The sequence below is a fragment of the Rhinolophus sinicus genome, linkage group LG01 (genome assembly GCF_036562045.2).
Source record: "Rhinolophus sinicus isolate RSC01 linkage group LG01, ASM3656204v1, whole genome shotgun sequence".
Taxonomy (NCBI): domain Eukaryota; kingdom Metazoa; phylum Chordata; class Mammalia; order Chiroptera; family Rhinolophidae; genus Rhinolophus; species Rhinolophus sinicus.
Genome location: NC_133751.1, coordinates 3,838,385 through 3,862,175, shown reverse-complemented (window position 1 = coordinate 3,862,175; position 23,791 = coordinate 3,838,385). Strand labels below are relative to the sequence as shown.

At 49.7% G+C, this 23,791-nt stretch overlaps 1 protein-coding gene and 1 long non-coding RNA gene across 3 annotated transcripts in view; one reads left to right on the top strand and one right to left on the bottom strand.

Moving 5' to 3' along the window:
- Positions 1-5,271: 5,271 nt before the first annotated feature.
- On the bottom strand, positions 5,272-14,514 carry LOC141570049 (uncharacterized). Its single transcript, XR_012493805.1, has 3 exons — positions 14,393-14,514; positions 13,132-13,312; positions 5,272-5,579 (listed from the first exon to the last, which is right to left on the bottom strand). It is a non-coding gene; the product is annotated as an uncharacterized LOC141570049 (long non-coding RNA).
- Positions 14,190-23,791, top strand: part of BACE2 (beta-secretase 2) — a 99,479-nt gene continuing 89,877 nt past the window's right edge. The window contains exon 1 of one of the 2 annotated variants that reach the window (XM_074325117.1): positions 14,190-14,875. In XM_074325117.1, the coding sequence (XP_074181218.1) occupies positions 14,576-14,875 (300 nt within the window). In that variant the 5' untranslated portion in view covers positions 14,190-14,575. The remainder of the gene's footprint in view (positions 14,876-23,791) is intronic. The other variant, XM_019745755.2, reaches the window with a different exon arrangement.

The window sequence follows — 23,791 nt, the reverse complement described above, 5'->3', positions numbered from 1 at the left end:
TGCCTTCCGCCCTTTATTCATTCGACAAATACGCACTGAGGACCTGGAGCATGCCAACCTCTGTTCTGGTCGTGGGATGCACCGATAAACAAAACAGGCAGAGACTGCCGCCCACGTGGAGTTTGCGTGCTGTGGGAGGGACGATATGCAGGAGACAGACAGTGAACAGTAAACAGAATGAGTGACTCATTCGTATGGGTTGTTATAAAGTGATAGGCACTATGGAGGGAAAGAGCGAGAAAGAAAAAGGATGGAGGAAGGGAGGGGGCGGGAGGGAGGGAAGGGAACAAAAAATGTAGAGGAGGGTAAGGGTCAAGGAGCCTCTGAAACCAGCTGGGGAGAAAGGGGGCTGTTGTGATTAAACATAGAGGTAACCTATGAGCAAAGACTTGCAGGAAACAAGGGGGATCTGCTCGGAGTCCAGGGCAGGTGGGAGACGCTGGTGGCTGGGATTGGGCGGCAGTGGGGGAATAAGAAACTGGTCATCCGTGTCTGGCAAATTTTGAAGGTAGAGCCAGTATGACCTGATGATTGGATGTGGGGTGTGAAGGAAGTAAGCCTCAAGGGTGCCTCGCAAATGCGTGGTCTGAACAACCGGAAGGATGGGTGGGGTCGTAACTGAGGTGGAGATGATGGCAGGTAGAAGGTTGGGGGGCGTGGGAGGCGGGAAAGAAGCAGATGTTCCATTTTGATCCTGTTGAATTTGAGGTGTCTGTTAGACACCCCAGGGGACTGGCACGGAGGCAGAGCCACAGAGTTGTAGCGTTGGAGTCGAGGAGGGGGCTGAGCTGGACGATTCAAGCAGTGATTCTGGGTGAGACCCCCACAGGGTATCGGAGAGACCCAAGTGGACAGAGGAGAACCAGGAGGTGGAGAAATCGGTGGAAAAGAGAACAAAGAGGGTTTCAGCCCTGGAGTAAATGCCGCCCAGGGCTCAGGTCAGATGGAGCTGAGGGCTCATGAACTCCACGCTGGGGCTCGGAGCCAAAGATCAGTTTCCTATCCTTGATTGTCCTTCCAGGGCCGTGAAAGCTCGTCCCCAGGGTTCACACTTGGTTACCATCAAGGGACCCCATCAAGTTCAATGTCCAATGTGGTAACAACTGGGAGTCAAGCATATGGGCTTTTTTATTTAGCCTTGAGCTTCGAGTACAAAATGCCCCAGTCCGAGGTTATCACAAAGCTAGAAAAATAAAAACACTGCAGCAATCACATTCCCAAGCAGGAAGACGTGCAGGTTCCCCATCCAGTGACCACATTCATGAAAAGAAAGCCAAGAACCAGCCTGAAAGAGCTGATAAGGTAAGATTGTTTCCATTTCATGGGGGCAGCATTACTATTCTACACCCTGACAAAGTATTGGGGTATTTTCTTTCCAAACCAAATAAAATAATGATCAATACCCCCACCACCCGAGTGACTCTTAAGGGACGTTACCCCATGAGAGTCTGGGGGAGGGGCCACTAGGGACCTTCACTGCTCCTCACACACCGAGTAAGGCCCTTTGCAGGAGTTTGGAGACTGAAGGGAGCCACTGAGAGCAACGTGGGCTTCCGGTCCACATCCCATGCCTGTGGTCTGAAAACTAACAGTTGCCATCCCTCTGTGTACACAGGGCTGCATCCTGCTGTTTGCCCCGAGGGGGAATTTTCACAGGGTGACTGTCCTCACCAGGTGCTTTCTTGTTGGCTCTGGACTCGGCCCCCACCCACCTGAGGGGCAGAAGTCCCAACCTCCTAGACGAAAAGCAAACAAATTCCACCCTGCAAACCAAACTCCATCCAACCCAGGTCAGCCAGGCTCCATTTGCACGGCTCACTCAGAGACAGAAGCCCCCCACCTGTCTCCCCCACGTCTGCCGGGAGGTGTCTCATTCCACAGGATGCCACAGGGGCACAGGTTTGTCCCTGGGGTGGGTAATGCTAATATTCCAAACCCAGAATGAAAGGCACATTGAAAGGGTTTCCGGTAAGTTTTTATAATGGCATAACTGAAGTCCTAGGTTTTTAAATTTAAAAAATTAAATATGGTTGAACCTATATTTTCCTATCCCCACCATCAATAATTGTTATTCATTAAAATAATAGCTAGTGACCATCAAGCATTTAAAAAGTGCCTGCTCTGTCGGAGGTGATTGGCATGTATTATGTTTTAATTTCACAATATCCAGTGAAGTGGGCTTTATCTCCCATTTTACAGATGAGGAAACTAAGGCAGTGTGAGGAGGAACAGCAGGCCAATCCTGTGTCAGGATTCAGTCTTTGTGGTGGGGCCAGAGGTGTCTCCCCGCCCTCAGCAAATCCCCACGCAGCCCCACCCTCTCCCAGGTGGGACCCCTTCTGGCCCAACTGAAAGAGTTCGGTGAAATAATCTGGAATTTTGGTTCTCGGTTATTATGTGGTCTTTTTTTTTTTTTTTTTTTTTTACATCACACCTTCTGTTTCAAGAATCCTTTCTTGATAATTGTAGTAAGTCTTTCGTCATATTATCAACAGCTGTTCAGATTCAATTCTGAGTTTTATTCTTATCATTGGTCTGTTACTTATACACTGCCCCTTCCTTCTCTTGAATTCCTCCTCCTGATATTCTTTTTTCATTTGGTTGAAGTATTCCATGAGTATGATCTTTTTTCAGGAATGGCGCATTTCTGTACACAATACTTTATTCCCTCCCACAGGAAAGACACCATTTTTAGCTGGGGTCACTTGTTCTTCTGTCCTCTGCCACATTCTCTTCTAGAAACAAGCCCAAGCCAGTTGGTCACACATTGAAACATTTTTTTCTCTTTATCCTTGGAGTTCCTCAGTGCCCTTTAAAATAATTTCTCCCAGCATTTGGGGAGCATTTTTGATCTGATGTCTTCAGCTCAAGGAAAACGTCCTTTGGTTGTTGCTTCACCTCCACCATTTCCGGTCTCCCTACCTGGACCCTGTGACGTGGAAGAAAAGATCTAGTGATTCCTTCCTTATTCAATGGTCCCTTTGTGGTCCCCACCTCCTGTGCTCCGGGCTGCAGTACTTCCTTGAATTACACTGAGCTGAATTCGTCACGTCTGCTCTTACCTCTGTCCGTTCTGCCATTCACTGCCCCTACTGAGTTTTTCTTTGATTCTCAAAAATCATGTTTTTCTCTCCAAGATGTTTTTGAGCTCCAATTGCTCCTCTTTTACCAACGAAAGCTCTTTTTTCCTAACTTAATAGCTTCTGAAATTTTCCTGAGGAAAATATTCGGATTCTATGTGAAGTTCTCCACTGCCCTCAGCTCTGTGGCTCTCCTGAAGCTGTTGATTCTCCTCGTGTGTCTGGGAATCTCTCATTGTCTACACATATTTATAGGTAAAAGCTAAGATCGATGCATTGGGTAAACAGCATGGGCTCTCTGCAACCAGTTTAGTGAGAGTCTTTGGGAGAGAGCAGAGAACGGAATTGGAGGCGGGGCTCAGCCCACGTGCTCCCTCTTGGGGAGGCGCAGAGGCAGAATGGGGGGCAGCGGGCAGGCCTAAGAACCAGCTTGCAGAGGGCCCTCGAGCCTGCAGGCAAAGGCTGAGGGTCCTGGGCGTGACATTCTGGTGGAATTCTTGAGATTTTTAAGGAGCTCTTCCACAACTACCCCAGGCTTTCCCACCCACAGTTCCAGCCTCTCTCTGCTGGTGGGGTTTCCGGGGTATCTCTGAGGAGTCAAGGGAAAAGCTGGAGTAAACAGCATGGGGCCAGGCTTGCTCGGGCATTCCACTGCTGCCTGGAGCCCTCCTCCCATCCTCCTTAGAATGGCATCCTAAAGGGAACTGCCGCACCGCTCTCTCCCCCTGGGTTTCAGCTGCCTGCCGAGGCCCCTGCCAGACCAAATGTCCCTCACCTCACAGCAGGCAGCGCATGGGGGCAATCGGAGTTCAAGTACCACAGCTGGCTGCTATATGTACAGGGAGCATGGTGCCTGATTATTTCTCTCAAGGGTGCTTTCCCCTCCTCCAACCCCCCCACCAGGACCACCCACTATAAGCTGCTGGGCCCTGAGCTTGATGGAAGCGTGGTTCCCGGGGCCCATATTGCTTCTCTCTTCAGTGGGATGAAACTGATCTGATTGAAACTGGACCGGCCAGTGCTTCTGAAACCCCACTGAGCACAGGAAGCTCCTGGGAGGGGACATGACCATGCAGCTTCCCAGCGCCCCCACATCGTCTAACTTGCATTTTCTCCTGCCCTTCCTTCCTTGTTCTTTCTCCTTCGCTCTTTTGCTCTTTTACTCCAACAGACTCCTAAATCCACACAAAGAACAGTTCCATTCCCCAAACGGCCCCTGCCAAAACAGATGCTTTTGCAGGCACGCGCTTGCATTTGTCCTCCTCCAGACTTCCACCAGGAAAGGGAAGCCATGAAGACTTTCAGACGGCGACCAAAACAAATACAGCACTTTAAAGAAGACACCTGTGCAGCCAAACGAGTTGGTCTGCAGCCAGCAACCCACTTCTGATTTGGACCCTGCTTGCACTGGCATTAATATTAAATACTATGTAAAACAGAGAACTGTGGTCTCCAGAAGGACGCTAAATATGGGAAAGAGGATTCCACTTTCTCCCCCGTGGGAGCCTAACTGAGGACTCCCAGTCTCTAGAATGAGAAATAGAAGCTGTTCTTAGCGCGATGGGAAAGAAAGAAGAATGAACGGGGAAAGAGGGTGCTTGGGCCAGGCCCCAGAAGTGAGTAATTAGGAATGAGGACACGGAGATAGGCACCTCCCAAATTCTAGACATACACAGCCAGCTAGCAGGTCAGGTCTCACATCCAGGACCCTTTCAGGGAAGATAAAGCAACACTGAGGGCCAGCCCCAGTGGCTCAGGAGGTTAGAGCTCCGTGCTCCTAACTCTGAAGGCTGCCAGTTCGAGTCCCACATGGGCCAGTGGGCTCTCAACCACAAGGTTGCCAGTTCAATTCCTCAAGTCCTGCAAGGGATGGTGGGCAGCGCCCCCTGCAACTGAGATTGAACACGGCACCTTGAGCTGAGCTGCCTCCTGAACGGAGCTGTGCAGTCCTCTCAACCACAAGAAAAAAAAAGTATTACAATGAAATCATGACATGATACTTTCTTAATCACATAGGATTTTTGTTTTATATTGATGAATATAGGTGAAATAAACTAGTAAATTAATCCTAAAATTTTTCACACTCCAGACAACTTCTGAATCAGTTTTGGACTCTCAGTCGTCAACATCCATGTTTTTACACACAGTATCGTCGTCTATGCAGTAAAGTGTGATGTGATACAGTTTCCTGAGTGGTGTATTTGTTTCCTACCACTACTGTAACAAATTACCACAAACTTAGCAGCTGAAAACAACATGAATTTAAATATCTTACACTTCTATAGGTCAGAGGTTTGACTTGGGTCTCACTGGGCTAAAAATCAAGGTGTTGGCAGGGTTGCTTTCCTTTCCGGTGGCTCAGCGGACACTTGCCTTTCAAGGGTCTCAGGCCACTTGCAGCCGTTGGTTCGTGGTCCCCTTCCTCCTCAAAGCCAGGAACACTGCTTCTCTCTTGACTGTTCTGGAATCATGGCTCCCTCTGACCTCAACTCTGAGAATCTGGGAAAGATTCCCTGATGTCAAGGGTGAGCATGAGTACAGTGGACCCACCTGGATGAACCCGGGTAATCTCCCATCTCAAGTGCCTTAATGTAGCCACACCTGTGAAGTCCCTTCTGCCACATCAGGTGACTTATTCACAGGTTCCAGAGGTTTGGACCTGGACATCTTTAGGGGACCATTATCCTGCCCACCACAGGGGTTTCCTACTGCTGTCTCCAGGATACCCACAGCCCCTGGCACCCTCTTGCAACCATTTGTGCTGGGCTTTCTTGACATTACCTGAAAATATCAACAGAAAGTTTTAGACAATCTCCAAGACTCATACACCTTTTTCAAATGATCTTTAAGAGGTTTGGTAACTAACATGTCAAGGGGAGTGGTTTCCAATCATGGCCTCAGGAATAACCACCAAACCCATACCTTCACAGGTCGCTATGTCCGTGTTCTGTCTTTGGAGCAGTGAAAATGTGAATGGAATTGAGGGACTATAGAATATAATTTAGTTGTAACAAAGGGTCTCCTAAAGCAAGCCAGGAAGCCATACTGATACACAACTTCAGAGGGCGCCATGGCTGCTGCATCTGTAAGAATGCACCCCTGGAGGCGTGCAGTAGACACACAAATAAGGAAACCAAGGCTCAGGGAGCAGAAGTTGCCCTCGACACTCCAATGGCCTGTGGCAGAATCAGAAGTTGACGTGAGGTTTCTGGGCTCAGAGCCTCTGTGCCTTCCATTGGCTCTCACCTCTGCACTCATTAAAAAAAGCAGCGTGTGTAGTGAACAAACATTTGGAAATGTCCGTGATTTTGGCAGCCCACCTGTCTAGGTAGAGCCTCACATAGGTGGGACCCAGCTGATGTAATATAATATGCTTGGGCCTCATTTATCCAAACAATGGGTTCCTGCAAGTGTGCATGGCTTTTTGTATCCACCGGTTTTAAACGCTGAAGGAAAGCTGGTATTCAAAGGAAGTCTGAGGTGAATCCTTACTCCCTTTTCCCTCAGTGTGCCTGCTTCATCATTTTAAGAAGGCAACATGATGTAGGACAAAGAACATAGGCGTCGGCAGCTGGCTGACTGGGTTCAAATCCAAATCACCATTTTCTCACTGTGATCTTGGGGACACTTCAATCTTTGTGTTTCGGGGTTCTTCGTGACGTGGGCACGTGACGCCTGCCTCGAAGAGTCAGAGAACAGATGGCAGAGGTGGTGAAACAGTAAGGGTCCAGGACCCAATGGAAGCTCAGTGCTCCTGTCCTTCCATGCCCCTTCATAAAAGGGGACATCTGCCACCCAGCCTCCCATTGCTGAGATATGTGTGCATTGCGTGCTCCTAATTGACGCCCGATGTTGTGAAGATCTTTCACCTCTATGTGCTACATTCTCCCTCTCTGTGCCCCTGCCACCATCCTCGTGGCTTCCTGCCATAATGTCCTACTTGGTTTCCCTGTATAATGCAGGGACTCAGCTCCTGCTCCCTGCACAGGAACACAGGATACGGTGAGGCCAAAATGGAACAACAGAGCCATAGATAGGGGAGTCATACCGCTATAATCTCCATGCGGCTGCCGAGACACAAAAGCAAACATCCGCCAGCCCAATGAGGGGTCTTCCTGCACCACCGCCGCCACACAGGGAGTAGGATCGACACGATCCACAATCCACAACCCGCTTGCTAACCCCACTTGCTAGCTGCAATCCAGGCTTGCTAGCATAGTCACGGCAGTTATATTAGTGGCTAATAGCTAACTGGTCACAGCTGATGGCCATCTGATCACAGCTGACGGCCATCTACTACCTGCGCCAGCACCTTTCCACGTGAGGCCGAGAGCCTGGACACTGCTCTCTGGGACTCTGTCCCCACAGCCTGTCTCCAGGCTCAGCATCCCTGACGCTGGAGTGGTGTTTCCAAAAAGGAAATGTACTTAGGGTCTTTCTCCTGCTAAGCTGTGGTCTCTGACAGAGGGGCCTGTCTGATCTTCCTCGGCCAAGTAGCTCCGGCTCTAACGTGGTGAGTGGCACAGAGGAGGGCTCAGCATATGCCTGATAAATGAGTCACGTGGATATGGGGGTACTGCCTGTAGGATCTCCCTGGCCCGTTGCCCCTCCTGTATTTTGCTGAAGGTCCTCCAGCTCGACCTTCTGTGATCTTCAGAAAGGCCATATCCAACAGGTGGCCCTAGCCGCTTGGTGAAGAGCACAGGCTCTGAAATCAGACCCCAGAATTTGAATCCCATTCTCACTACTCAGCATATGTGTGCTTCAGTGTCTCATTTGTAAGATGGGCATGATAATGGTGTCTGTTGACAGGGCTATTATTAGGAGTCTATCTTTCACTGAGAATACTGCCTGCCTGGCATGTTCCCCACCAACCCATGTTATTTTGAAACAAATCTCATTCCATTCATAAATATTTCAGCATGTGTCTCCACTAGATACACACACACACACACACACACACACACTACCATTATTGCATCTGTGGGGACAGAGCCAGGAGTGCAGTTTCCAGGTTCTCAGCCTCACATGGAAAGGTGCTCACTCAGGTAGTAAATGGCCATCAACTGTGATTGGATGGCCATCAGCTGTAGCTACTTGGCCATCAGCTGTAACCAGTGAGCCATTGGTCACTAATATAACTGCTGTGGCTACGCTAGCAGAAAATGGGGGCTAACAAGAAGATGGTGGCTAGGCTAGCAAGAGCGGATTGCAGTTAGCACAGTGGGTTGCAGTTAGCAAGTGGAGTCGGCCGGTTGGCAGGCAGAAAAGAGGACAGCAGGTCACACGTCGTGTGAATCCAGCCTCCAGTGAGACTATAGTGGTATGACTCCCCTACCTATGGCTCCGTTGGTGTTCCTTTTTGGCTTAGTGTCACGCGGGGTGTCATGCAGGGTCTCAGCTCCCGCTCCCCACACAAGAACACAGGATATGGTGAGGCCAGAAAGGAACACCCACAGAGCCATAGGTAGGGGAGTCATACCACTATAGTCTCACTGGAGGCTGGATTCACACGACGTGCGACCTGCTGTCCGCTTTGCTGCCAACCGACCAACTCGCCTTGACTCCCCTCGACTCCACTCCCCAATGTAGCCGTGGCAGTTATATCAGTGGCCAATTGGCTAACCAGCTACAGCCGACGGCCATCTACTACCTGAGCCAGCACCTTTCCACGTGAGGCCCAGAGTCTGGAAACTGCTCTCTGGGGCTCTGTCCCCACACCTAGCCATATCCTGCGTTCTTATGTGGGGAGCGGGAGCAGAGACCCCACAGGCCACCCCACATGACAAATGGCGGAGCGAGCAGGGTCTCCCGCATGACAGCTTCTAAAAATATTAACAATAATTCCATGACATCATCCAACCAGTGTTCAAATTTTCTAGTTACCTCCTAAGTAACTTTTTCATTTTCTTCAAATCAGACTCCAAATAATGTCCCATTATTGCAATTCATTGATAAGGGCGTTGGGACTCTAGATCTAGTGCAGGGGTTAGCAAACTTAGTCAATAAAAAGGTAGGCAGTAAATATTTTAAGTTTCTGGGGACATAAGGCCTCTGTTGTTACTTAAACAAATGGGTATAGCTGTGTTTTAGTAAAGTTTTATTTACACAAACAGGCAGCAGGTGAGTCGTGGGCCTCAGGAGGCGTTTGCCAGCCTGTGGTGTAGAGGCTTCGGCAGATTCAGGTTTGATTTGCGGGAAGGACGTTTCACAGGTAGCGGACGTAGACCCCCATGAGGAGGCACAGATGTCGGGTGGTCTCTCTCTTTTTGTGTGATGCTGTCACCCTGCGTGCTCTATGCCTAGGTCCATTACCTCATTGGGGACTGCAAAATGCACTCTTCTAATTCTATCATCCCTTCTTCATGTATTAGCTGCACTAATTCTATAAACAGAAGGCTCCCTCTGTCAAGTATTTGGTCATTCTGCGGTATAGTTTGTACAGGAAAGTCACGACAACAAATGTTTAATTCTTTTCCTTTCTCTGCCAGTTTTTAAAAATGAGCTGGGTTCCTTAACACTCTTCAAAGGTAATCCATGCACTTTTTAAAAGAACATAATGAGTGAATAGGTTTCCACATAAATGAGGTGTTTTGAGCCATTGAAGTTACTACTTTTAATGATATTTAAATTGTCCCAGCTCTGCCCCAGCTCTAGACATAAGACGGGACCCTGAGAACACCCTTGCTTTTGGGTCTAATGAGAGGTTCCAGGCTCATGTTGAGTTTCTGTCCCAGGCCTGCAATCGCTTTCTCCAGGAGCCCCCCATTTAGAGGGTAGTGATGTTTCAAAACTCTAATTTGGGCACAAGAGACGCTCATGGTTTTTAGGCCATTTCAGTCAACACAGGAGGAAAGATACTTTTAAATATGAAAGACCTCAGGAATACGAACTGAGACATCCAGATCAATTCAGGACCACAAGACGACTCAACCTCTTCAGTCTGCGGCCTGCATCTCCTTTCTCCCAGGCTCCAATTCCCATTTCACCTGGGGAGCTTTGAAAAATAGCAGTTCTGGAGCTGCCCCAAACCAATTTAAGGGGGACCTCTAGGGAAGAGTCACAGACAGTCCCCGAGGGGTTCCAATAAAGAGCCAGGCTTTAAAGAGCTTCAGTGGAGAAACCCTGGGGAGTGCTCCCAGGGGGTGGGTAAGAATAAGAAGGAGAAATGTTTATGTGGCCTGTCAATTTGTGAGTGTTCTGCAAGGTGAGGAGCTGCAGGCAGCACTTTTAAGAAGTGTGGCTATGGGGTGGGGGGTGGAGGGGTGCAGATGTGGGACAGTAACCTGCAGGGGCCAGGACCAAGACAGGTTAAGAAGAGAGAGAGAAGTGGGAGCTGTAAGCATGTTTATCAGTTGCTGAGAAGGAGCCAGGAGGCAGGTTGAACATGACGCTGCAGGAGAGGGATGACAGGCCCCACTGGACTGCAGGTGGCGGGTGTCCCCTCCTGCTAAGTGGGAGGCACTGGGGTGACAGAGAGGGACAGTGCCCCTTGATCTAGTCTGTGTGGGGGCTGAAACAAAGAATACTTTTCCTCCCACCTTCTAAGCGCTTCTAGCTGGATTAATACCTAGTCAAATTAACAGATTAACAGGAAAAAATCAAATTTTAGTACATGTGCATGGGAAATTCACAGAAGCAGGAAAATTCCAGGCAGCAAGGCAACACTGGGTATATGTGACATTATGGACAAAGGAGATAAGGGGGGGATGAGGTATTAGATTTCAGAAGTGAGAATGGGTGATTTACAGGTAGTTGAGGAAGATGGAACAACCTGGCAGGCAAATTCTTGCTGGGCAACCAACCCCGAGACAATGGGACTCGGGAGGGATGGTCCACAGGCTCCCGCGTGGATCTTCCTGTGTAGTGACCCCTGATTATGCTAAGTTTCCTCCCTGAAGCAGGTTTTTCTCTCTGATTCTCTTGAGCAGGGAGGGGTGGGGGAGCAAAGGTTCTTTCTGAGTCTTTTGTTTCTTAGTAACCAGCTTGAAAATCAATATCCCAAAAGGCAGGGGTCTTTTTGGGGGGTGGTGGTGGTGGTGGCAGCAAACTTTGTTTCCCTTCATCTGCAAATTTAAGGATCAGCTCTTATCAGCAAAAGCCTTTTCCTGCCGGTTATTGACACAGCGCCTGATGCATAGAAATTCTTATATGTTGACAATGACAAGACACAAGGATAGAAACCAAAGAAAGAAAGTACACAACAGTGGTTCTCCAAGGGGGTCCTGTAGCTCAAAACTGTTTTTATGATAATACCTTTCCCAGGCTCTCCTGGGTGATGGGGAGAATTTTCCAGAGGCTTCCTAACAGACTGAATGCAGAAGCAGATATGAGAATCCAGCTGCCTGCTATGAAGCCAGGGAGAAATTTGCAAAAATGTAAAATAATGTCCTTCTCACTATTTTTTTTGAAAAGTATAGTTTTCATTAAAATATTATGTTGCTGTGCAATGTGTTTATTATTTTTAAATGAATTGTTATATCATGTTACAGTTCCTGTTTTATTCCCTAATTTGGTAACCCTTGCTAGATATGCTGCACATAAACAAAGGCGCTTTTGGGTCCTCAATTTTAAGAGCATAAAGGGGTCCTGAGAACAAAAAGTTTGAGAACTGCTGGTGTCACAGGAAGTCAGAGCTGGTGGTCAGAGCCAGTGAACATCAACTCATTGATGACAATCTCTCTGGCCCAGTGCCATGGATTTCTTCCAGAAATCCCTGGTGAGTTCTTTGGGCTGGAGGGGAGACCCTTCCTCACCCTCAGGGAATGTGTATAATGACACACTTGCTCTGCTTGCTCTTTGCAAGGACAGAGGGTCCATCTCATAGCAGGGCCATGGTTTCCCTGAGTGGACCAGGAAGTACGCGGCTGACATTAGAGGAGCTCACAGAGGCTGGAGGGAGGGGAGCAAGGGGGAGGGGAAGCGACAGAGGGGGGGAGAGGAAGGGGAGAAGCGAAGGAGAGGAAGAAAAAAATGAAGGGGGAGGGGAAAAAAGGGGGGAAGGGGATTAGGGTGAAGAGAAAGTTACAGGTGCAGTGAGGGAGAATGGCCAGTCTGAAGGTGTGGGGTGCTGTCAAGGGAGTGAGGGGTTCCCCTGCCCCCTCCCCCCTGCATTGCTCACTAATAAGATGGGAAGTGGCTTCTTTCTTGCAGAAGTGCTTCAAGGATGATATAAAGGAAAACTGATGCTACCCCATGAGGATGGCCACATGTGCTTTCCATTAAAACACCTGGACAGTGCAATTGTTTCCTAAATCCGCCAGCACCTTCGTTCTGAGAAGGGATCAAGAACTCTGAGACATTCAGAAAAATAGAAACGACCCAGGGGCCAGACGTCAGGTGCCATCACTTCAGCGTGCATTGTTTTCTGATGAGACAGCCCTGCCATCCATTAAAGCTGCAGAAGCTCCTCTGTGACTGGGTCTTCAATGCACCAGTTTACCCGCAAACCTAAACCTGCCCTCTTCAAATGAAAAGCTCATGTGTACTCACACTTAGAGGGAGCCAGGGGTTTCCTGAAGGACAAAGCTTAATTAGACTTGATTTTTAAAAATTCCCCTTGTGGTTTTTAATTATTAGAGAGCAAATGTCTCTGATGTTGAACTTTTCCATCACGTAGCCCCTACGTCAAAGTCCTTAATACATTCCATGTGCTTCTCAGAAGGTTACCTTCTCCTGAGAGCTGTCCCAATGGCCTCTTGAACCCCTCAAGAGGGGACACTGAGGAGTATGAATAACCATCTTTTTAAAAATTACACTTCCTCTATGACCTTGATTTTGAAACGTGACTATATGAATGTAACAGCTATGGAATAACCATGCAGATTTATGTGGAATATGTTTAGTTTCCATCAGGGGACTCATCTAGGCCTTTCTTTATGTGGCTGGGGATTTGTTAAAGTTGGGATGTAGTTTGGGGAAAATGTGATTTATAAAGTCATTTAAAAATCAATACAGCTGAAGCTCTCTGACATAAGTGTCCCTCACAGAGCTGGACCTGATTTTGAAGTTGAGAAGACAGGGATAAAAATCAAATCCTGAGTAGAAGTACCTGGAAATTGCAGTGAGGAGCAAAGCTTTGTTCCAACCTCCCCAGTTTGAAGACGGGCTTGTTTGTTTTTAACAACAGCCGACATAATTCAGCTGGAGGACGCAGAAAGGTGGTTCTACTCCTTGTTTCAGCAGAAATCGATGGACTTGGCTTGTGTAATAGTCCTCCCTGCGTTTAGTACCTAAAATAAAATAACTCTCGTTGCTTGAATTACTGAATGCATTTCTGCGGTCCTGGTGTCGATGGCTAAGCGAGTATTAATTAGATAATCCTCCGTCTGGAGCTGGCTTGCTGGGGGAGCAAGTCAGGGGCTGGTTGCAGCGGTGCAGACTCGGAGCTCTGAATTTGGATGGTGACAGCAACTTGCTAGGTGGACTGAGGGCGTCATGGGGGCGGTGAGGGAGCAGCTCCCAGCGGCCCCGAACCTGCATTACTGATGAGCTTGGGGCGGAGAAGCCCAGGTTCAAAAAGCCAGCTGCGGATGTCATCCCCCCGACCCCCCTGCGGGAAACTGGGCGCAAAGGGAGAATTGCGACTGCAGCCAAGCCCCCCATCGGCCCCCGCCCCCAGGAATCCTATGGAGACGTCTCCCAAGCTCTCGCGTCCTCACCCGCCTCCCCCAGACCTCGACACTTCCAGCCTCCACTCAGACCTCTTCAAAATCCCTCTGAGGCCGAAATGGGGATGAGAAGGGAGATGGGCAGGGATGGGGGCCGGGGTGGGGGTCAGCACGCGGGAAATGCCCAGAGAAGCGGCCACACTCGAGTGGGCTTTAGGGCGGCAGCCAAGTACTTGGCGAGGGGAGGCGCAGACTCGCTGGCTCCGTGTGATGCTCACGGCTCTTTTGATTCCCTACTCTCCCTTCTGACCCCCGAGTCACCCCTGGTAGTCCCCGCCGCTGCGGGGCCTGGGGACACCGGCGGGGCCTGGGGACACCGGCGGGGCCCCCTCGCACGCGGGCCCAGGGGGGCAGTTCAGGCCCTCGCTGCCCCTTTAAGGGTTCCCGAAACTTTCCCCCTCTGGTATCAGATGAGCCTCGTCACATCCGTTGGCCTTGGCCGCTGGGGCGCGTTCCGAGGAAATTCGGGACTCGAGTTTCCCCGGGAAGAGGTGCGGCCGGAGACCAGCGAGGGTGGGCAGGGACGGCCAGTGTGGACCCGGGCGGATCCCGCGCCCTACTTTGACCTTGGCCGCCGGAAAGGGGCCCGGCCCTTGCGGGGCAGCCGCTGCCCGCCAGAGGGGGCAGCGGCGATCAACTTACTGAACTTGGCGGCGCGGGCTGGGGCGGCTCCGGCGCCTCCTCCTCTTCCCGAGCCTCCTCCTCCGGCCCGGTGCGCTCCCAGCCCTGCCTCGCAGCCCCGCGCAACGCCGAGTCGCTGAGAGTCGCCGCCGGACGGGACAGGACGGGCCGGGTCCGGCGCGTCCCCCGGGCCCCGCCGCCAGCATGGGCGCGCTGGCCCGGGCGCTGCTGCTGCCGCTGCTGGCCCAGTGGCTCCTGCGCTTCGCCGCGGCGCTTTCCCCGGCGCCCTTCACGCTGCCCCTCCAGGTGGCCGCGGCCACTGGCCGCGGGGCTGCCCCCACCCCCGGGCCCGGGCCCCCCGCCAAGCCCCGCGCCGACGGCCTCGCCTTCGCCCTGGAGCCCTCCGGGGGCGCGGCCAACTTCTTGGCCATGGTGGACAACCTGCAGGGGGACTCTGGCCGCGGCTACTACTTGGAGGTGCTGATCGGGACCCCCCCGCAGAAGGTAGGTGGAAGGGCGTCCGTTTGTGCGTGGTGGCCGGCCGCCGCCCCGCCGCCCCTGCGGTCCCCCGGCTGCAGCCACGGGCTTTTGGGGGGCTGCGTGCTTCCGCGCGGTTTAGCTTTGTCCCCAAATTAGACTGGAGGTGAAGCGAAGGGCTCCGCTGGGCTGGGAGCAGGACGCGGGCGCTCCGGATGCAGAGCGGTGGCCGCCCTACCAGGGGCGCAGCCCGCCCGGGGGTGTGTGCACGTGTTTAAGAACTTGTTCGCTCCCCTCCTCGGTGAGGCTGGGCGGCGAGAGGGGACCTCTAACTTGCCTCTAAGGGGATTTCCTTATGGTGGGCGACACCTCCTCCCAGCCAGGGGACTACGGGTGGGCCTTGGGCGCGACGCTGTTATTACCCGGGAATCACTTTGTGTTACTAGTCTCCGTTCTCCCCCACTCCCCCACCCCCTCCGCCCATGCTGTCTCATTGCTAAGCAGCCTGGTGGCCTGCCTCCAAGGGCGCTGTACCCTGTGAAAGGAATTTGAGCTCCGCTAAAAGCAGCCCTCTCGGAGGGGCGAGCTGCGGGTGGCGGGAGCTGCGTTCGCTCCGCGCCGCTTTCCTCTCCCGGAGTCGGCTTCTCAGCTTCCTCCTGGCTGGTCCAGCTACCCAGCCCCTTGGCACCGAATGAAGTGTCTGCACACCTGTGTGTGTGTGAAAAGTATTAAATGCAGCAAAGCTGCTGGGAAAACAGACGGACTGAGCTAGGCTTCCGGGGACCAAGTGGTCTCTCAATGCAAAATAAAATCAAACAGCTTTCTTCTCGTATTCAAATTTTCATTTATTAGCATTTTTTGTAGCAAAAAAAGAAAGAAAGAAAGAAAGAAAAAGAAAATGTCAGCAGGCTCGGTAATCTTAAGAAAAACAAAATCCCAGGGGTCGATTTGGCCCTCTGGCTCCTTCCAAACTCCCTAATAACCTAATAGTGATTTGAAGCCACGTGTTTATCAATTGAATACACTGTCTGAAGAGATTTTATTTTTACATTGTCATTTGGGTTTTAATTCAGCTATGATTATCCCATAAATAGAACAGACTCATGACTTTGGTGTAATTCTAATTAAATTATTCAAGACTTTCTTAAGAGGAAAGATATGCCATGCTAATGCTTTTAAAAAAAGAAACGCGACTGAATAACTTCTATACTTGTTTAGTTTTTAAAAACCTTCAAATACATATTCTGCTCAAAACTTTTGATTCCAGTTGCCTTTTGTCTAAGTGTTGTCTTTGCCATCTCCAGGGTGGGTGGTGCGAGTGGGAGGGATGGAGGGGGTGAGGGTGTCAGCTGAGAAGGTTTATCTTGACCACAAGATGTTGGTGCTGGGAAAAGCCACCACGTGAAAGCATGTGCTGGTGGAGAGAACTCGTGTACATTTTCCCTTTCACAAGACACTGAGGATGAACCTCTTTTGTGGTGAAGAGTAACCTTTTGGAACAGGCCCTGAATAACTCTCTTTTTGGGAAATGTGCCCTGATGAAAAAAAAGCTCCTGTTGACTTTTGAGTGGGAGGGCATTCTCTCTACTAAAAGTAAAGTAAATTTGGGCTGTGATACACGGAAAGAGAGGAAGGGAAAAAAGCCTCAAGAACTAAAAAATATTTCTCTTGGGCTCTCAAAAACAAACCAAAAAAATCTTTCATAAATAATAGCTTGTCTTTAGTAATTAATCCAATGATCTTTACTTTAAAACAAGGACGTTTAATTAACAGGAATGTATCGAATACCTAATGCTTCTGTCTTTACCTTGGCCAAGGAAGTAGTTCATTCAAGGTTACTTCTCAGTTAAACATTAGCATGTTTCCAGGGAAGGCTGTTTTTAACAATCCAGATTTAATTTTTACATTTGACAGAAAATGAAATATTCTGTGTCTCCTTCTTGGCCTGATTTAGTTATAAGCTACTTTATAACGATTCGTTTTTAGTACAATACGTATTTCCAAATGCCTCCTGTAAACACTCAGGTGTTAGTGACAAGCACATTAGGATTCGTTTGTCCCCTGTGTCCGGGTGAAATGTCTGACCACCAGCAGGGTGTTTGCAGCAAGTTATGGGGGAAACCTGCCGTGGGAGACTTCTGAACCTGGAAGTGATGAGTTTTCCTGCTCTGTCATGGCCAAGGGTCATGCATTTATTTTCTGCGGATTCTCTGAAGCCTACGATAAAAACTTGCTTAGGTGGACAGAAAAATGAAACTGTAAATTCAAGCAGTAAGTAACCAAGAATTTTTTTCGAGAATTAATAGTCATACATAGTGTGGTGGGCTCCCCTCCTGGCAAGCTCTGTGCTGTGTGGTGTATGTGTGCTGTCCTTGGGTGGCCTCACCACCCCTCGTGGGGTGGGACAGCTGAAGCTCAGAGAAGTTGAATGACTTGCCCAGGGCAACAGGACAAGAAAGAGGGAGAGCCAGAGATGGAGCCCAGGCAGCTGAACTCAAGAACCCAAGCTGCGAACCCCAGGCAGATCCCTGCCCCTGTCCCTTCCTGCCTCCTGCCTGTGGCCTCAGGCTGCCCTGTCCAGCCAGAGACACCTGAACGTCACACCCCAAGGTGTCAAAGACTTAATGAGTTAAGGACAAGGTGTGAAGAACCACAACTGGAATCTCCCATCCCTGCTGTCCCCCCACCCCTGCCCCTTCCTGCAGGGCATAATGGATAGTTGCATCCAGGTCTGCATGGGAAAGAACGAGAGAGAAGATTCTACAGGGACTAGAGCTCCACAGACGCCTGCTCGCCCTTGGGAAAGCCGACTTCAGACGTGTGCTCATCCCTGAATGCTTTCATCAAGAACTGAGGGTCCTTTGCTCTGCCTGCCACACTTCCAGGCATCCCAGGCACCTGCCCAGAAGTCCTGGTTGGCAGGACCACGTTGACATGGAGATGAGTGCTGGGTGTGTGATACCATTATTCCACTTCTTTCTAACAATAGAGAGTCAGCATCTGTTTGAACCATGCAATTTGGTCTTATTAATAATAATAATGGTGTTCTAAAGTGATTATAATTACAGCAATTTCCATTATTAAAAAAAAAGGCTCATGCAAACACAATAAATACAACTGAAGATGCTAAAGGTCTGCAGCTTTATACCTTGTGATGGCTTCGGTAAGGCTCTGGGGGTTGCGATTGAAAGAGTTCCTGTCATCTCCAGTAATGTGGATAAAACAGACTGCAAAATGATTTTCATATTTAAACATTTAAATGTAAAAAAACTAAGAAATTACATTGGGGACACACATTTTAATCGTGATGCATTGGCTTGATTACCATTTCGCAGTACCCAGTTTTTGTTTTTTTTTGGAAGACTTTGGGTTGTAAATATAAACCAAGCGTAATGCAATTTAGGAGTTTGTCTTTTCCACAGTAAGCCATCCAGTGTCCCCAAATTACATTAAGCTCACTGCCAGCGAGGCTGAGAAAGGGAAGGTGATGACCAGAAGAAATTTGATGGAACAAACTGAGATGATAAACTATTAAGGACAATGAAAGCAGAAAAGATGACTGGGATTAAATAACAAAGTCAAAGCTGGGGTCTCACCAGCAAATTTGAGCTAAAGGTGACAGCTCCTGAGCTTGAGAGACAGAATTCCACATCAAAGGCCGTATTGGGGAGGACTTAGAAAGGCCAACAACCCAAGACATAGCTCAAAACAACTCGGAGGGACAGTCTGAGAAATCATTAACCTCAATATTAAAAGCTAACATTTATTTCATGCGTGTGGGGCACGCATTTTGGTAAGATTTTGGTCAAGCGTGTTGGTAAGCGTTTTGCACAGATCATCCCATTGAATCCACGCAACAGCCCTGTGAAGTATGTACAATTACTTACTTCATTTTCAGCTGGGGAAACTGCGACTCTGGGAGGCCACGTCATTTGTCTAAGGCCACACTGGTGAGTGGCAGAGCTCGGACAGAGATCAGGTCTGTCCAGTTGCACAGTCTGAGCACTGCACCACTGCACCTTCTGTGCATGTGGCCTTTGTAAATAACCATCTTCATTTGTCTGTGAATGCTGTGGCTGTAGCGGGAAGCATCCTGGACTGACTGCAGGGGCCTGGATGCTGGCAGCATTACACACGTGACCATGGGCAGGTGTCAACCTCTCCATGCTTGCCTTTTCTCATCGGTTGGTGATCTTTGAGTTCTTAGTTTCCCGTGGCTCTGTAATCAATGATCACAAACTAGGTGACTGAAAACAACAGATATGTGTCATCTCATAGTTCTGGGTGTGGGCTGCGCCTGCTCCCTCTGAGTGCTCCAGGGGAGGGTCCTTACTGCCTCTTCCAGCTGGTGGCCGCTGGCAGTGCTTGCCGTCCCTTGGCTCTTAGGTGCCTCTCTCCTACCTCTGCCTCCATCTTCACATGACATTGTCCCCCGCGCACACGTCAAAATTTGCCTCTTCTGACAAGGACACCAGCCCCTGGATTAGGGCCCATCCTGGTTGATATGACCTCATCTTAGCTTGATGACATCTGCAAAGACAGGTACCCGGGTTTAAGATTTCAACATGTCTTTTGGGGGTGGGGACACAATTCAATGCACAAATTTGTTCTAAGTTTATCATTCTGTGGATTTTTTTCTTTCATTCTACATCATCTTTTAATTGCCAATAATTTTAATTTGGAATTCAAATATAATTTTCATTAAAGGCGGTAGCAAACGGTGGTCTTGGTGTTGTATTAACATGGGACCTATGACAACAGGGCCTTGGGGGATGTGGGGAGGTGGCGGGATGGGGAGAGGAGGGTTTCAGATCCTTTTCTGTAGAGAGGAATCGCTTACAACTTTAAAGCATCTCGTGTCGTATCGCACTAATTCTGTAATTGCTGGAATTATTGCAGAATGTGGGGAAGCCCACTTGTGAAAACTCAGGTCACTGGTATTTGAATACCTTGACAAACAAATGCTCATGTTGGGACAACCCAGATGTAGAAGGCTTGGAAGCTTGTATCTCACGTTTCAAAAATTTTGTAAAGCTTTTGTCACCCCTTTTGAATCGGACACATTTTGAGTACTTCTTCCTGCCACCCAGCCTTTTCTTGACTTCTGTCTGATTTCCTTTGCTGTAGGGAGGTGGGCCCAACCTCCTCTGGGCTTCCTGTTTTCTCCTAGAATGATCACTGACCCCTTCTAACTAAAAGCCAAAAGGGAAAAGTTAAGGGTAGCTATTGTGTTAGTGATTTCTACTCCATGGTAGCACACGGTTGTGTTAAATCTGAGGCAAGGAACTAAGAGGTGGCATTTTTCCCTTCCCTGTGGTGCCTGGCAGCACGCATGCCCTGGGATTTATTTTGTGTCTCAGACACTGAATAGAGCAGGTCAAGCTCTTGGCCCCGGGATTCAGGGTCCATCTAGTCTGAGGGTGGGTTGGTGGCTGCTGACTCTTGCCCCAGCCTCACGCACAGTGTGGCAGGAGTAGGTCCTGTGTGATGGTGAGGAAGGCACTTCTCCCTTCAACCTGAGAGCTCCCTGCACAGCTAACAATGGGTCTCTGCTGACACTTGGCTCTACTGCCATCTGTCACAGATGCCTGCTCGCACTCACTCTGTTCTGCTTACCCAGCCTGGGCTAGGCATTGATACAGGGGCTCATTGAACGCTGATGAAAACCGATACCACCTAGAAAACAGCACACCTGTGAGGCAGGGGGTTGGCTCACCTCGGCTTCTGTGCCTTCGTGCTTACATATTTATGGGTGGAATGCAGGGAAGGATGCATGTCCCATATTCTGGGCTGTTTTCCCGGGTTATGGAGAATGTGCGTGACGCACAGTTGGACTGCATGTCACTTGGCTCCCTTCGTCCTCTCTTGGCCCAGATGGACTAGTTGATATTTTGCCTATTGCTACTCAATAAAAAAAATGGTTATTTTTCTCTGCTCTTGGAAGTCTCAAAGAGGAAAAAATATTCTTGCAGTGCTGACATAGCCACCTTAAGGAAACAAAACTAGTAGGTTTGTTTTTGAGTTAATGCTTACTATCTAACACAGGTCTGAGGGTGGATGTTTTCGGGGTTTTATTATACGGCATATCATATACCTGTATCTAGAAATACACCGTTTTGGTGCTGCCGTTTTAGAAGGATGAAGAGGACGGTCTGAAGAGTGAAGCTGTGGCTGCCTGAGCCAGCTGCATCATTCCAGGGAGCCTACAGGGCAGCAGGAAACCTCTCCTTCCATTTCACACTAGACTGACAATGGCGGAGGAGGGGAATTGACACCTGGCCTCCTAAGGATGGCCTCCCCATTGCAGGTCTCCAGCCCCTCCCAAATGGGCAGGATAAGTGGCTTATTGGCAGTGGGCAGGGAACTACTTCAGTGTGTCAGCCATGCGACCCCCCTGCCAGAAGCCCAAGTAATCAGCCCACAAAGCAGCCCCCTGAGAAGGTGAGGCTGTGGGGAGTAAAGGTGGAAAGTATTGAATAAAGCTTTTCCTGGAGGCAGAGAGGGTGGGATAACCTGGTCTGACTTATTGGCAAGGCGAAGACGTGTTGCTGGAACAGAAGCCGCTTCTTGGTGAAGGTGGGCGAGGATTCCAGAAGCCTCAGCGGGGTGCCCAGAGCCCTTCCCACGACATCAGCTGCTTCCTGGGGACATTTGTAGGCTTCTGCCAATCGGAAGAGCCACTGGGTAGCAGTCAGGGCTGTGTGGTGTGCTTGTCATTTGGGAATTCGGCGTTTGGGATGCCCTCCCCAGGTCCGCTGCTTGCCACATGCTTGTTGAGCGAGAGTTCTTCAGGCTCTCAGTTTCCTCCCCTGTAAATTAGGGGGTTTGACCAGGGGACCTGAGATCCCTTCTAGGAGCTCTGACTTTCCATGATTACACTCCATTTTACTTGTGAGAGCTTTCGATAGCTCTGATTTCCATCAGCTGTGTATGCAGGTAAGCACCCTCCCCCCATCTGTCAAAATGCAGAGTCTGGTTCAGTGCCAGGAAGAGGAGGGAGGGGCGGGGTGCTGCTGGCTCACAAGCCGCAACTGGAGTCCTTGTTTCACAGCTCAATCCAGCTGACTACAAAAGGCTAAGAATGCCTAGAACTGGTTAAAAATGCAGACTTCCAGCACTCCGTTCAGACTCACTGGGTAGACAGCATGTGCTGCGGCCTGAGACTCTGCATTTGTCCCCCGTGAGCAGCCAGCCCAGTCCCAGCCGTGGATATGCCACGTGGAGGTCGTGATGGAGACTAGATCCTTCTCTGCTCATGGTTTTCGCTGCAGAATGGGCGTGTTTTTCATCTTCCAGAACAGTTGTTTGGTTAAATGTTTCCTCTGCCTGTTTGGAAAAGTCCACCTCAAGCAGATTGTGTTCTTAGCTTCCTGGTGTTGGCAGGTTGCAAACGTGGAGCGCGTTTTCTCCTGGGAAAGCCGCACTGCTCAAAGTATCTGTGCTGGCGACACCCTTTTAAGTGTCCAGTGTGTCATGGAGCAATAAAAGTGAATTACTAGGAAAACAAAAAAAGACATATAAATAAAGTGGCACTTCTGAAATGGTTAGACTCAGCAGACCTGTCGATGTCCCGTTTCTGATGTCATCGCACTGATATCAAAGTTTCCAGGAGCTTCCTCCCCTCTCCTCTCCTCTCCGTAGTTGGCAAGTTGCCGGTTAGGGTCCTTTGCTGCCAGCCTGTAACTTGGTGGATTCGTGCTGTTAGAGCCCTCGGGTTCTCAGAAGTGGACGTGCTGGGTGAGAGGCAGGGCAAATGAGAAGCTGTTTCAAATGGTTCCAGTACGAAATTTGTGTGGGGGCCTCCTGCCTTCTGGTGGGACAGTGGTTATTTTGGCTAAAGCAAGGAGGAAGTGTGGTAGTGTTGGGCTCCCAAGATGGGGTGTGCCTAGAGCGTTACCCAGGGATGGCAGCTAGGTCTGACTCCGTGCTTCCCAACCCAGAAATTGTGCCCTCCAGGGGACTTGGCATTCTCTGGACATAATTTTGGGTGTTACAACGTGGGTGCCACTGGCATCTAGTGGATGGAGACCTGGGGTGCTGATCAACATCCTACAGTGTACAAGACGCCGCCCCCGCCACCCCCCACATGTATACATGCACACGATTACCTGCCCCCAATGTCAAGTGCCAAGGGTGAGACAGTCCTGGTAACTCAACACACCAACTCAGCTGGCCTGGGAGCAGCTGCCCAGAACCGTGAAGGGAGACTGTCAGAAGCATCTGCTGTGGGCACGTGTGTGGAATGGCAGCATGCTGACACCTGTTGATCTCCCCTGCCTGGTTTTTACAGTCCTCTCAGCCTAACATGCCTTTGCCAGATAGAGCAAGGCAGCAGGAGAGTTAAAAATCACTTCTAACTCAGTGACTGGGGATTAAAGAGAAGGAAGAATCTTGAACCAGATTCAAAGAATGAGTATGCTTTCATTTCTTCATTCAGCATATTTATTAAGTACCTCCTGTATGCCAGGCCCTGTTCTAAGGCCTGGGAGGCAACGTCAACTGTTCAAAGTTGGTCCTTGCTTTTATAGAACTTAGGTGCCTGTTGGGAAGGGAAACAATAAGAAAGTAAGCAGAATTTTAGGTAAGTGTTATGAAGACAGTACAATCTGGTAATGAGTATGAATAAAAAACATAAGCAAAAAGCACTTTAGAAAGGGCCATTCAACAAGACCTTTCTGTGCAGGTACGGTTTGGCGGTGACCAGCAGGCAGAGAGGACCACCAGCCTTGAGAGGTTGGGGGAAAGTGTTCTGGGTGACGCCAGGTGGGTGCAGTACAGCTGGGAGGGTGCACAGCAGGAGCTCCCGGGTGCTGTGGGCAATGCCTCCAGCATGTCCTCTATTTACTTTACAGTTGTGCTTTGGTGTCAGATTTTGTTAGAACAAAGATCTTACAAGGAGTGTGAAAACATTACATGAGATGTGATCAAAATATACAGCGAATG